The following is a 14,646-nucleotide window of genomic DNA, read 5'->3' as shown; positions in this document are numbered from 1 at the left end:
GACCCAACATGAAGATGGACAGAGAATAGAGGACAGTACAACAGACCATGCAGTATCGCGAGAAATAGGACAGATAACGCACCATAACGAGGATAATGTACGCCAAGGCACAGTAAACCTAGGTCAGCATACGACAGAGGAGCAGGAAAATAGAGAGACAGCCGATGAAGATTCTAACTTGCGTCTTGAATACGTAGAACCCATAGTACAAGTAATCAGAGCTCCCTCACCTCAGAGTACAAGGAATTCGAGCAGAAACGTGTCACCGCACAGTACAACGCAATCGGTTGCGAACCAACACTTGGGCGAAAACACAGAGCGTAGGACGTCGGAAGAAAACGCAATAGGGCCCACCAATCTGGCAGAATCATTACAACAAATTACGGAAACCATGACAAGGCAAAATAAAGACATAGCGAACCAAATAAAAATTCAGAATGCAGAAACCACGAGACAAATGCGTGAGATTAAAGAACAAAACAACAAAATTCAGTTACACCTACGTCATATTGAAGATGAGGCAAAAGAATCTAGAGAAGTGATAGGAAACTTAGTAACAGGTCACAATCAATTGAGAACAGACATTGACAAGGTACAAGCGGATGTAGAAACATTGCGTAATGACATTCAGGACGAGATCAAAACATTACCTAACAACACCCTGGGAGAAGTCAAGAAACTAGAGAAATAGATAAACGAAATTACTAGACAAGCATCAGGTACAGCGCGTGAAATTGTTGAAAACAGTGTGTTACACAAACGTATCACAAAAGCAGCGCTGAAAAGATATGATAACCGCATAGTCAAAATAGAAGCGCAAACGAAGCGACAATTTCAGAAATTGCGAACAGAGTTGTTGCAAACCATTGAAGAGCGTAGTGAACAGGATCGAACAAGCACAGCGTCTGCAACCACATCCGTATCTGTAACAGCACCGGAAAAACAAGCAATTAACGAAGATATTACGCATTTGCGATTCCAACCACAGGCGGAAAGTAACATACGTGACAATGGAAAGCCAGGTCGCGAAGAGTACAGTGCAATGCATTCAGCTACACGTTCACAACCTATGGAAGAAAATTATTGCGAACCACTCCAACGATACTACGCAAGGGTAGGCGATAGTTACAGTGGACAATATCCCATGGATCTACCACAACCGGAAAGAACGACGGGAGAAATGATCAGAAACAAAAGTGGCGAAGAATCGCGAATTTCATATGGAACTATGACGAAGTACGTCAACGATCATTTCCTCACAGTCAGAAAATTTCAACACTTTCGAGAAGGAAACCAATTACAACCAAGAACTTTTATTGATCAATTCCGAGTAGGATTACCAGAACACTGGGCGCTAGCGCACAAATTAGACTTTATATGTGCACACATGTCAGGAACAGTCGCAGAAACCATGCAGAATGTTGCAGCGACGTGCCGATCGTACGACGATTTCAGAGAGAAGTTTCTCTCACGATATTGGTCCAGCGAAGCACAGAACAGAGTGAAGTACGAATTATTACAGAACCCATATTTTGAAAATTCAGGAGAGAAGAGTCCCGTGAAATTTTTCGAATTAATGGCAAAGAAAAATCAATGCTTAGATGTACCATACAGTGACGGAGAGTTGATTAAATTATGCGCGATGAAGCTACCATTGAAATACCAGCAATCATTAGTAGGTCGCGGAGGCAATGACGTCGAAGCATTTGAAGGTATTCTAAGGGAACTAGAGTTCAAATTTTCGGAAGATGACGCAAGAAAAAGACGAAGCGCACGTGAAAACGAAAGCAAAAAGCAGTGGAATCCACAAGACACAGTACAAAGAAACAATAATTACGAACCATGTGATAACTTCGCACCAAGAAACGACAATAGATTTTAACAAAGAACCGGTTAAGGATTTAGAAGAGAATATGGAAATAACTACAATTCACCCAGGAACGGCAACAACTATTACAGAGGGAATAACGACAACCGGAACGGGTACTGGAGAACCAATAGACCGATAAATTATCAACAAAGAAACCACTATCAACAAGCTGAACAAGAAAAGAGAATACAGATAGAAGAGGTAGAGGTAGAACCACCAAACCCCGATAAACGTTCAAATTGATATCTAAGCGCCCATGCCAAAGAGAATAACGCACCGACCCAGGACAATTGCAGCACCTTGAACAGAGAAGTAAAAATGTTACCACGAGAAGAGAAGAAGGAAGAAACAAATCCGCAGGGACCAGATGGAAACGAAGACAAGAAAATAACAATATCGTGTTGGGACGAAATTAATTGGGAGAATACTGACGAGGAAGATGAATTACCAGAGGCATGCACAACGAATGTAGGAGGAAAGGACGAAGTCATGAATATCGCACAGCTGTTTGAGATGGAAACCAGGGAAAGCGAATTCAATGAGGATAATGCGCAGTCGACAGAATTTCAAAATAAGTTATGAGTGGGCACACAACCCAACATATATAATGAAGGAAGTTATGAAGCGATAATTAGAGCATTTAGATGCTATTATGTGGAAGTAGCGACGAAGAAGGAGAAGATAGACGAGGATGAGGAAAAGGTAGAGGATGTTGAAGAAAGCGTAAATGAAGGAAGAAATAGAGAAGGGGAAATAAAAGAGAGAGAAGTAGCAGTCGAAGCTTATCCTACAGAAAGTTCGAATTCACAAGGGAAATTCCTGAAAAGTCTCATGTATGATTCAGTGGAGGATTCGTTGATGCAAGAAGAAGAAGAGCAGAATCAACCCTTTTAAATTCAACCAATTTTGAAGGCCATGGTAAAGCATATCCCAGTCAATATTGTAATTGATAGCGGAAGTGAACTTGCTGCGATGTCAGAAAATTTATTCATACATTGTAATGACAATGAGGAATTGCCAGTTCTGAAAACACGTAAGATTAAAGTAAGAGGTCCTTTTAGAAACAATGCTGCAGAACTCTTTCGTGCCAAGGTCAAAAGATTGAAGCCAACTTCGTGATTATACCTAAACTAACTGCAGATTTGATTATAGGTGCAGATTTTTTAAATGAGAGATGAGCGATAATAGATATGGGGAAAGGTAGCGTAACATTCGGGAATGTCACACTTCTCTTTGAGGAAAAGCTAAAATTGGAAGAAATACCACTCATAAACAAACAATTAAGAATGACGCGAGATAAAGAGGATGAAAGAGGAGGAGGAGGATATTACCGTTTAACGTCCCATCGACAACGAGGTCATTAGAGATGGAGCACAAGCTCGGATTAGGGAAGGATGGGGAAGGAAAGTGGCCGTGACCTTTCTAAGGAATCATCCCGGCATTTGCCTGAAGCGATTTAGGGAAATCACGGAAAACCTAAATCAGGATGGCCGGACGCGGGATTGAACCGTCGACCTCCCGAATGCGAGTCCAGTGTGCTAAACACTGCGCCACCTCGCTCGGTAAAGATGATGAAGAGTTAGAATGGTATGCACAAATGGGGGAATCGCCTCAACTCATATTAGAAGTCCATAAAGAAATCGTCAAAAAATTGCATGAAGTTCAAGGTATTTCGGAACACAGTAAAAGAGAATTAGAGGGCATTTTACGAGATAACGCACAGGTATTTTTACCTAATACTAGCAGTATTAAACACTTTCAGTACAAGTTTGAAGATTAATTTTATTACTGGTAAATAATCAGCAAAATATGTCAAGATTATGTTGCAGATAAGATCGTTAGGACAAAGCAGAATGAAGAGAGAGGAAGGAGGGAAAAAGAAAGTAGTTTCAATAAAAACAAAAACAAAAATAACACCAATAGTACCATAGATTAAGGTGAAGGGATAAAGCGTAGATAGTCTAACAGCATGAAATACTAAAATGCTATACACCACGACACTACACAAAAATAGAAAACCAATTTGAGGTTTCTTGTTTAAGTTAAGACTCAGAATATCTTAGAATTGTAACATGGAAAGGGCGCTGAAAAAAAAGCGTAAAACAATGTAGGTACTAGACATATGTTAGATGAATATAACATTTTGTAAGAAGCATTGTAAAAACTCCAGCAAGGATGAGATGCAACGACCCACAAGTGGCAATGCAAGAAGTATCAAGAAAAAAAAGGACGTAATTAGCAAGACATGATTCCTACAAGGCAGAAGCGTCGGGGGAGGGAAAGGACAGTGAGACCAGCAAAGGGCGCTAGTAAATCTACTCCTGAAGGGACTGGTGCAGGGACTGACAAGCAAACACCGAACGCCAGAAGGGTCTCCGAACGCTTCCACTCAGTGGAGCGAGCAAAAAACGGTCCAACGAGAGACCGCTTGGGCAAGCCACCACTGGCAAAAAATAAAAAAAAGTGTTAAAATCACACTACCGCTATTAAACAGCACGCAGATGCACGAAACTGAAGAAAACGTCCACAAAGTAGAAATGACATGTCCAAACCATTTATCAAATAGTTACTAGGACGAGAACTTCAAAGCGACTAGTTATCAATAAATATTTCCATATCCTGCCCAGAGAAGAACCAAGAAGCAGATAAAAAGCAGGAAGAAGTTGAATATTCACAAGATTGAGACCAAGAAAGAAGATGAGTGAAGAATAGACGACATACCTTCCCAAATCCCTATCCTACTGTAAACTAGTCGTCTGCGAAGTATTACAACGAAAAACGACCGCTTTCAGCTACACATAACGATGACTTTCACGCATACAAAGCCAGTAAACCATGAGATTCTGCACTAACAGCTCCATTCCATTATGGGACCTCCACAACAGCAACACACACTTGCAAAGCCAACAAGGAACGACGAACGAAGCTGTACATCAAATACTTGCCCACATCCATCTCGCTCAAGTCCATTGCCTTCGTGCAAAAGAAAAAAAAAAAAAAAAAACTTAAACATTCATAGGATTGTGTGAATGTGTGAAATCAAGTTAAGCACACTGAACAGCTAATAAACTACAAACTAACAGTTATTGACTGTGGACTTAAGTAAAAAGTAGACTATCGATAAAAATAAGTTATTTGTTCTGAAATGGACAGTATATAAAGAACAACAGTGAGGCATAATAAACACTAAAACCATATGCCACTTGTTTTCTCCTCATAAAAATGAAAGAATAACTATATTTTACTTATTTTCTCCTTACAAAAATAAAGAATAAAAATTATCTTGTTGGATGTTTTCCCTTTTTTTAACATTTGTAACATTTGTTAGGATAATATCTCAATACTTGTGCATGTATATTTCTTTGTCGAAGCAATTCTTGGAAATAATTCTTATTTGTTAGTGTAAAAATGTTGAAATGAGTGTCGAGAAACAAAAGCATTTTACTTGTACATGATATTTAGAAAATGTGTTAGGAATAGATATTACTTAATCACTACATTTATAAATAATATATATATATTTCAAAGAAAGTCGGTGTGAAAGACTCCTCATTTTCCATAACAAACTTCTTTAAAAACAAACTTCACACTTAAATAAAGAAAGAACATAATTAAAAATAAATAATAGCATAAACATATTCTTCTCTTGTCATTTTTGAGAATAATGTGGAAGAATATAAAAATATAAATTAGTAATACAAACTAGTATAGAACACAATAACGTGGATGAACAGTAGGCAACAAAAGTTAGATAACGGAATAATTTTTGACTGACTTATATAACGATTCAATCATTGCCTAAATTCAGTGCAAAAATTACGTTCGAAGGGTGGTGATGTGTAAGGTGTCAGGCAAACCCAACACCTTCCATGAAAACCCTGACATGATAAGCAAATCCAGTAGTATGTCATATAGCTCCAAATAAATAGTGACATTAAATTAACCAAAGTAATACAAGTAACTAGTGAGCAAATGGAATACCACAGACTAACACAAGAATGCCTAAATGCATGTCATACCTTCCCACCATGAGACAGATGCAGCTCCGAGACCAGAACCGTGTTAAACTGGAAGGCCCAATGATAAGGGACGGACGGACACCCACATTGCCAGCTAACCGCTAGGACCACACCACCCACAAGTTTTAGCGTGAGACATTTTCGCGTCTCTGTTACGTTAGTACCACCCGCAGCCCATGTTGAAAGCTAGAGCCCTCCAGGAGAACAGTATAGATCTTATGATAACACAAAAAAGGGCTACTCCACCCGCAAAGTTTTAGTGTGAGACTTTTCCGCATCTCTGTTACGTTGGGACCACCCCTCAGCCCATGTTAAAAGATAGAGCCCTCCAGAAGAACAGTATAGATCTTACGATAACGCTAAAAGGGCCACACCAGCTGCAAGTTCTAGCGTGAGACTTTTTCGCTTCTCTGTTACGTTGCAAACTTTAAAAGCATTGCCCCACCACGAAAGGTATAACGTTTCTCATTGGATAGACAGAATTTTTGTAGGTGGAGCTTAAGGTTAACATTGAGACCCTTATTGAACAGATGAAAGCTCAGTCAACTTCGGTAAATAGTAGTAAGGAGAAGTTAGAACAGAGTTGCTTCGGAGACGGCGAGGTGAGCGTAGCTGTGCTGCCCGCCACCCCCTGACGAACACGGACAAGGTAATGAACGCACGCGATGCCCCATAACAGCTCATAAAGCTTCACTCAGAACTGCAGTAGTCTCATCTGTTACACCCCCTTTTTGCGTAATACTAGTGTCGATCGTCAATTAAAGCTCATGATGTTCACATTTGCCACTTGAAGTAAAAATCTGAAACGCGATGATTTTTCTAATATATAGTTATTGAAGAGCCACCTCAGTCACTGTAATTTACGACAAGTTAGGTAAGTAATTTAAGATAATTGAGGGTCACTGTAGACCATTTTGATAGTTTTCTCTTTTGTGAAACTTAATTGAAACCTAGATTATAGATGTGATATGGCATAGGTCATCCTTCGATCCATTGTAGAACTTGGAAACCCATTCAGGGAATATTCGTTCAAATTTTTGTTGATCGCAGTTGGTTTTTACCATCCTGTATTAAAACATTTCGTTTTATCAATAGTGCAATTTATATACAATGTTTTGTGAGTAGAATAAAATTTCCAATGGTAAACTTAACTGCTTTTTCGACGTTATTTTCCCAGCTAACTAAAAATAGGAAAGATTTGAACCCCTTCCACTAAATTTAGTTAGTATGAAGATTCCTTTACAGGGAGTGCAGTGGAGCTGACGCTCTAATCATTAAGTATTTGGTTATATCATCGCTAGTCTCACAGAACTCTTCTGAATTCTACATGGCATGTGTTGTCTGACGTCTCCTTACCAGCAACAGGTCCCAGGTTCAAACTAGTCAATTCCCTAAAAAACACGCTCAGAGCGTCGATTCGCGAAAGTGGTAGGGAGACACGATGTAGAACAGACACCACGCAGAATGTTAGAACAGAAGTCAGAAAGATATGATGAAAAACATGTATTAAAAGGGATGCTTTCTCACGAATGCCAACAAATTAAATTTTATGTACCTGTATAAAAAGGAGAAATAGTGGAATGTATTACAGCAGCCTATGTACTACTACCGTAGGAATAGCGAATGCAAAGTTTAGTTACACCCTTCACAGAGGCCTCTGAACAGTCAGGCTACTCGTACTCCATACTCTATGTAGACTCGAAGATATCATCCAAAAATTAATACAGTAATACGGCACTGATGTCTTTCCGTGTACATTAGTACTTTCCCTTGACATTAGTTAATTTTTAGATATTTTAACCACGTTTAAATTAGTGTCCTATTCATTACTTTCTTCGAAAAATTGCCTCCAAAATACAGGTGCGTCTTTTAGTCGAAATTAATATAAAAATATTCAGTGTTTTATTTAAAATTTCCACTAGTCTTAAAAATGGCCATATATTCGATATGTCGTGGGAAACGTATCTGTATCTAGCAAAATTGGGTTTTATTGGCAGCAGCAGTGCATCGATGCGACGAACATGAGCTGCAGGGATTCACAAGCTTACTAACAGTGTGGAAAACATAAGGAGAAGGGACACGATGATAAGACATCTGTTAAGGGGGGTAGGACGTCAAACGGGCCACCTTGGAGCAGGAGAGGCACCACAGGACATTTTAATTTCCACCGTCTATACTTTTACAAATAAATTTATAAATCTTTGACAGAATGACGAGGAAGGATTCAGCATTCATACTCATAGCAGTGATAGCTCAAAAACGTAACAAAATACACTTTTTACATGTGAAATTTCATTGTTTTTTCACTTACTACTGGCTGCATTTGTTGATATAGGTACACTTTTCTTCCTAAGTAAGAGAGATTCTTCGATGAATTTTGTGCAGCATACTAACCATAGTTATAGGTGTATGAAACATTAGAATTTATTTAATTTATGAAAAACTGAATGAAATGTTACATTTTAAATTTCATGTTTAGAAAAAACTCAAATTTTATAGTTAATCACCTCAATTTCTACCACAATATTGTAATAGATTTGGAAAATTCTAGAATTTCATTCACCTGTAAGTACTGTTCGTATGATGTGCAAAATTCATCGAAGAATCTCTCTTACTTAGGAAGAGAAGTGTACCTAAGGCAACAAATGCAGCCAGTAGTAAGTGAAGAACATGATGACATTTCACATGTAAAAAAAGGTGTTTTGCTACGTTTTGAACTTGCACTGCTATGAGTGTGAGTCCTCAATCCTTCCTGGTCATGCTGACAAAGTTTTATGAATTTATTTGTAAAAGTATAGACAGTAGAAAGTAAAATGTCCTGCGGTGACTCTCCTGCTCCAAGTACGCCCGTTTGACGTCCAAGCCCCCTTAGGACACGAAGGAATGAGTTATATGGTACTAGAGGGAACTGTAGATGGGCAAAAACTGTAGAGGAAGACAGAGATTGGAATACATCCAGAAAATAATTGAGGGTTGGTTGGGGTTGGGTTGTTTGGGGAAGGAGACCAGACAGCGAGGCCATCGGTCTCGTCTGATTAGGGAAGGATGGGGAAGAGGTCGGCCGTGCCATTTGAAAGGAACCATCCCGGGATTTGGCTGGAGCGATTTAGGGAAATCACGGAAAACTTAAATCAGGATGGCCGGACGCGGGTTTGTACCGTCGTCCTCCCGAATGCGAAAATAATTTATGTAGGCTGCAAGTGCTACTCTCGCATACTGCGATTAGGAAACGTGACATTCATATCAGATAGTCCTTATGGTTTATCTAATAGAAACGCGTGCTACAATCACAGAACCACAGTTGCAGCGACAGAAAGTGAATGCATAAGACAACGCTTTACACACACGCGCGCAGAGTCTGGTATCAGACAAGCTATAACCCCATCCCACAAGTGCACTGCTTCCGCCTTACGGTAACATTAAAGGACAGGCTATACTCATAGATGAAGTGTGCGTCTAAGCGAATTGTATGAATATGTTAACGACACTGCCTAGTCACTTTAATGCAGCCGTGAAAACCCGGAATAAACACAGTTTGTAACGCTCGTCGCTGAGAGATGTGTAGGAAGAGGGTCAGTGAAGTTCTGGAAGGAACCTACAGGGATTTGGAGCCGCCGGCAGTTGTGGCCGAGCGGTTCTAGGCACTTCAGTCTAGAACCGAACGACCGCGCTACGGTCGTGGATTCGAATGCTGCCTCGGGCATGGATGTGTGTGATGTCCTTAGGTTAGTTAGGTTTAAGTACTTCTAAGTAGTTCTACGCTCTTCATGACCTCAGATGTTAAGTCGCATAGTGCTCGGAGCCATTTGATTTGGAGCCATGCCGACTCCAGCGCCGTGGCCAGCTGCGCCAGGTTTCTCAGTTGATGATCCATGACGCGAACAGCCCGATCGAAGTGGTTCCACAACTTCCCAATTGGGTTTAAATTTGGGGAGTCAGGTTGGGGGCTAGGGGACTACGGTGGACTCATTCTGGTACTTTTCGAAGCACGCACGTACAATGCGAGCAGTGTGGCACGTAGCAGTGTCCCGCTGGTAGCATACTGCATATAGGGGCTGACATGGACAGCATGGACAGAAGGATACCTTTGTTGATCCATCGTGCGCTGCAGAATGACGAGATCACTCAGGACATTTCGCGGAAATACGCCCTAGACCCTAAACCTCGCTCCTCCTGCCGGGACCCTTCCGACGAATGTTCCAGGTTGTTTGTTTTCAGACGTTTCGCTCCCCATAGGCCAACAGCCGTCTACACGATGGAGCATGAAACATGATTCATCTGAAAAGGCCACATGTCGCCACTTGCAGTTGCGGTATTGCCGTGCAAATTGCAGTTTTCGTCGCCGATGAGCAGCAGTCGACACAGGTGCATGAAACAGGCACCTGTTGCGGAGGCACATACCCTGGAATTCTCGCTGAACGATCGTTGAGAAGTTGTTAGTCCCTTAGTACACCTGAGCGGTCAGTTGCTGAACGCACGTCTATGCGCCCGTACGGAATCCCGCAGCCATCGTTTACCCGTGTCATCTGTGGCCCGTGCTGCACCCGTGGCCCGAAAGCCATTGCCCATGACCTTTCTGACGACAGGCAAAACGCTCTGTTTCCGCTTTGCAAAAACGATTGCACTTGTTTTTCGTGTCCCTCTGACATGCTTTGTATTCACTACGCTGCTAGTGCTGCCACCAGCCGCCTGGGAGTGGTTATTGCACTTTGACGTCGAAGATAGACGGTGGTCATATTTATGCAACGGACTGTGTATAACAGATGTAACATGCTGGATTTCACAGAGGAACAGTTTGATCAACGTCTCAGGTAAACAAGTAAAGCGGCAGTTGCGACTAATGTATGATCACTTTTATAAAATGTTCAAATGTGTGTGAAATCTTATGGGATTTAGCTGCTAAGGTCACTAAGGTCATCAATCCCTAAGCTTACACACTACTTAACCTAAATGATCCTAAGGGCAAACACACACACCCAAGCCCGAGGGAGGACTCGAACCTCCACCTATGATAACTTAAATGCTTTTACGCAGCAACAGAGACGAATGCTGAATTAACTATATTTTATGAAGTGTACAGTTAATCTAAGTCAACTAATTGTTCTATATTAGATATAATTTGAAACTTCACCTAGACAGGCTTGGCACCAGAATTAACCACATCAACAGAACATCGGACGACAACAAGAGTCTAAGCCTAGTCATTTCCAACATGTACACAATGAAGTACGAGGGTGAGTCAAACGAAAACCTTAAATTTGTAATAACAAATCGAAATTCCGCGCCGTTATCCTGTGAGTTGGTAAGCGTGCTACAAACAGCCTGCAGAATGGCCTGTAGGTGGCAGCATAGTGCAGATGCACACATACCGTCGCAGTATCAGTATAAGATGGCCGCCACTCTTGCGACTAGCACCAGGGAAGAACAGCGTTCTGTTAATCGGCTTTTCCGTAGTGACAATGTGAAACCTATTGCAATTCATCCACGAATGAAGGTTCAGTACGGTGATGCATGTTTGTCACAGCAGCAAGTCTACGAATGGAGTAGGAAGTTCGCAAACGGTATGACTTTAGTGGAAGATGCTCCTCGTCCAGGTCAGGCACAACGAGTTGTGACTCCACAGAACATTTCAGCAGTTGATGTCATGGTGAAAGAAAACCATCGAGTGACACTGAATGACATTGCAGCATGTTTGCAGATTAAATGGTTCAAATGGCTCTGAGCACTATGGGACTTAACATCTATGGTCATCAGTCCCCTAGAACTTAGAACTACTTAAACCTAACTAACCTAAGGACATCACACAACACCCAGTCACCACGAGGCAGAGAAAATCCCTGACCCCGCCGGGAATCGAACCCGGGAACCCGAGCGTGTGTTTGTAGATTAGTCATGGGTCAGAACACCACATTGTGCAAGATGTACTCCAGTTTCACAAAGTGTCTGCAAGATGGGTGTCACGGCAGCTGACTCCTGAAATGGGAGAACGACGTGTTGATCCTTGTGAAGAACATCTTCGGCGCTTTAAACGAGAAGGTGATGGCTTCCTTGCAAGAATCGTTACTGGGGCGAAACCTGGGTTCACTTCCACCAACCGGAAACGAAGCATGACGCCATTCCTCATCACCAAAACCAAAGAAGTTTCGAGCAGAACCATCGGCAGGGAAGGGTATGCTGACTCTCTTTTGGGACAAAAAAGGCGTCATTTTGGAGCATTACATCCCTGGAGGGACCACTTTCACCAGTGCACCACACACAGATCTACTAAAAAATCATCTGCGGTCTGCAATCAAATCAAAGCCACGTAGGTTGCTAGCTGAATGTGTCCTTTCGCAACATGACGATGCAAGGCCCCACAGTGCCCGTACAACAGTTGCAACAATCACAGACCTGCATTTTGAGTGTCTTCCTCATATACCAGGCCTTACCCCAAATGATTTCCGTATGTTTGCACCCCTGAAAGACGCATTGGGAGGAAAGAAGTTCCGTTCTTATGAAGAGGTACGCCACGTGGTGCATGAGTGGTTGCGCGGACTATCAAACGAATTTTTTTCTATAGGAAGTTATGCACTTTGTAAGCGCTGGAGGACTTGCTTTGAGCATGAGGTAGGGGGGAGATTATTTTGATAAGTGATACAGCTTTGTGCCACTACTTCACAATAAATAATATTAAAAAAATTATTTAAGGATTTCATTTGACTCACCCACGTAGGAAGGCGATAGAGCCCGCATCTCGTGGTCGTGCGGTAGCGTTCTCGCTTCCCACGCCCGGGTTCCCGGGTTCGATTCCCGGCGGGGTCAGGGATTTTCTCTGCTTCGTGATGGCTGGGTGTTGTGTGCTGTCCTTAGGTTAGTTAGGTTTAAGTAGTTCTAAGTTCTAGGGGACTGATGACCATAGATGTTAAGTCCCATAGTGCTCAGAGCCATTTGAACCAAGGCGATAGAGCTACGACAGCTATTTTTACACGTGTTTTAAAACGAATACCTACAAATACAATTCTGCAGTTATTTTACACACGCTTCGAAAGGAATGAAAACAAGACGTATTATGCTAAAAACAGATCACTGAATATACAACGTGAATTGAGTAGTTGTGTAATGTGATACTAAGAATAAATTAAGACCAGACGTTTTCGTTGGAACACGGACATGGCCTGTGACATGTCGTTCAAATTTGCCATTTAATTCTTATTTTTGGCATCAGTTTATTTCATTTGAAACAGTAGGTCTAAGTACGTAAGCTTTTTACATGTGTGTGGAAATTTCCTGCTCTTCTGAAATATCCGTGCATTAATTAAAATTGTAATACAGGAATCTCATGATTGTTGTCAATCGGAACTGGTTGTTAAATAACAAATGTTTTCAGCAGCTCAAGAGGTCATCATGACGTTTTCCAACTCCTAAAAAACTTCGAACAATAATATCATATAAGGGTAAAGCGTTTTCTATCTTGTATACCATTCCACACGTTTCTTGAGAGAATAATTACCACATCAGAAAACCTTGCGTTTCAGGGATGGAATGATCTGAGTTTCCACGGCTCCGATCAAATCCCGACACCCAACATCGACGCCCTGGCTTACAACGGCATCATACTGAACAGCCACTACGTGATGCCAACATGTACGCCGTCCAGGGCGTCTCTGCTGACAGGGAAATATCCCATACGCTTAGGTAAGGAAAGTATTTATATCAAGATCCTAATATATGGAACACAGCATCTCTATGTATTGCCTTAAGAGCAGGAAAATCTTTTCGAGATAACTGAAACGTGACAGACGCATCGATAAAGCACTTTGCTTGTAAGTTATTAGACAGAAAATAGTTGTCCATAATAACATACAGGGTAATATTTATTTAGCTATATGAAATAAAGTCGTCGTAAGTTCTGACGGTTTGCGTTGGGATGTCCAAACTATACGGTTGGCTGCGAGGCATGATGGAAATTAGTATGGTTTCGTTCAGCGACGAAGCTTACTTTCATTTTGGTAGGTTCGTCTATAAGGAAAATTGGCGCATTTGGGGGACTGAGAATCCACATATCGCGAATGGGAAGTCTCTTCACCCTCAACGGGTGACAGCGTGGTGTCCAATCTCCAATCACGGAATAATCGATGTGACATTTGTTGATGGAACTGTAACTACAGAACAGTACGTGAAGGTTTTGGAAGATGATTTGATCCCCACTATCCAAAGTGACCCTGACTTCGACAGGATGTGGTTCATGCTCGACCCCATCGAAACAGGATAGTGTTTTTTGTTCTGGAGAAGCACTCTGGGGATCGCATTCTGGCTCTGGGATACCCAGAGGCTACTGGCATGGGCCTCGATTGGCCGCCTTATTCTTCGGATCTTCGGATCGACCCCATCGAAACAGGATAGTGTTTTTTGTTCTGGAGAAGCACTCTGGGGATCGCATTCTGGCTCTGGGATACCCAGAGGCTACTGGCATGGGCCTCGATTGGCCGCCTTATTCTTCGGATCTGAACCCATGAGACTCTTTTTCGTCGGGCTATATTAAAGATAGGTTGCACAGCAATAACTTCAAAACCCTTCCTGAGCTAAAAACACCCATTCAGGAGGTAATCGACAGCATCGATGTTACGATACTTTAGCGGGCCGGTCTAAGGCGCTGCAGTCGTGGACTGTGCGGCTGGTCCCGGCGAAGGTTCTACTCCTCCCTCGGGCATGGGTGTGTATTTGTCCTTAGGCAAATTTAGGTTAAGTAGTGTCCAAGCTTAGGGACTGATGACCTTA

At 41.8% G+C, this 14,646-nt stretch overlaps 1 protein-coding gene across 1 annotated transcript in view; it reads left to right on the top strand.

Annotated features, from left to right (window-relative positions):
- The window catches only part of LOC126176650 (arylsulfatase B-like), a 100,053-nt gene that overhangs the window by 4,338 nt on the left and 81,069 nt on the right, over positions 1-14,646 (top strand). Inside the window, exon 2 of the mRNA XM_049923808.1 lies at positions 13,404-13,563. Within this exon, the coding sequence (XP_049779765.1) occupies positions 13,404-13,563 (160 nt within the window). The remainder of the gene's footprint in view (positions 1-13,403; positions 13,564-14,646) is intronic.

Source organism: Schistocerca cancellata, chromosome 3, assembly GCF_023864275.1.
Source record: "Schistocerca cancellata isolate TAMUIC-IGC-003103 chromosome 3, iqSchCanc2.1, whole genome shotgun sequence".
Classification (NCBI taxonomy): Eukaryota; Metazoa; Arthropoda; class Insecta; order Orthoptera; family Acrididae; genus Schistocerca; species Schistocerca cancellata.
Note: the sequence above shows the minus strand (reverse complement) of the source record. Positions and strands in the feature narration are given on the sequence as shown.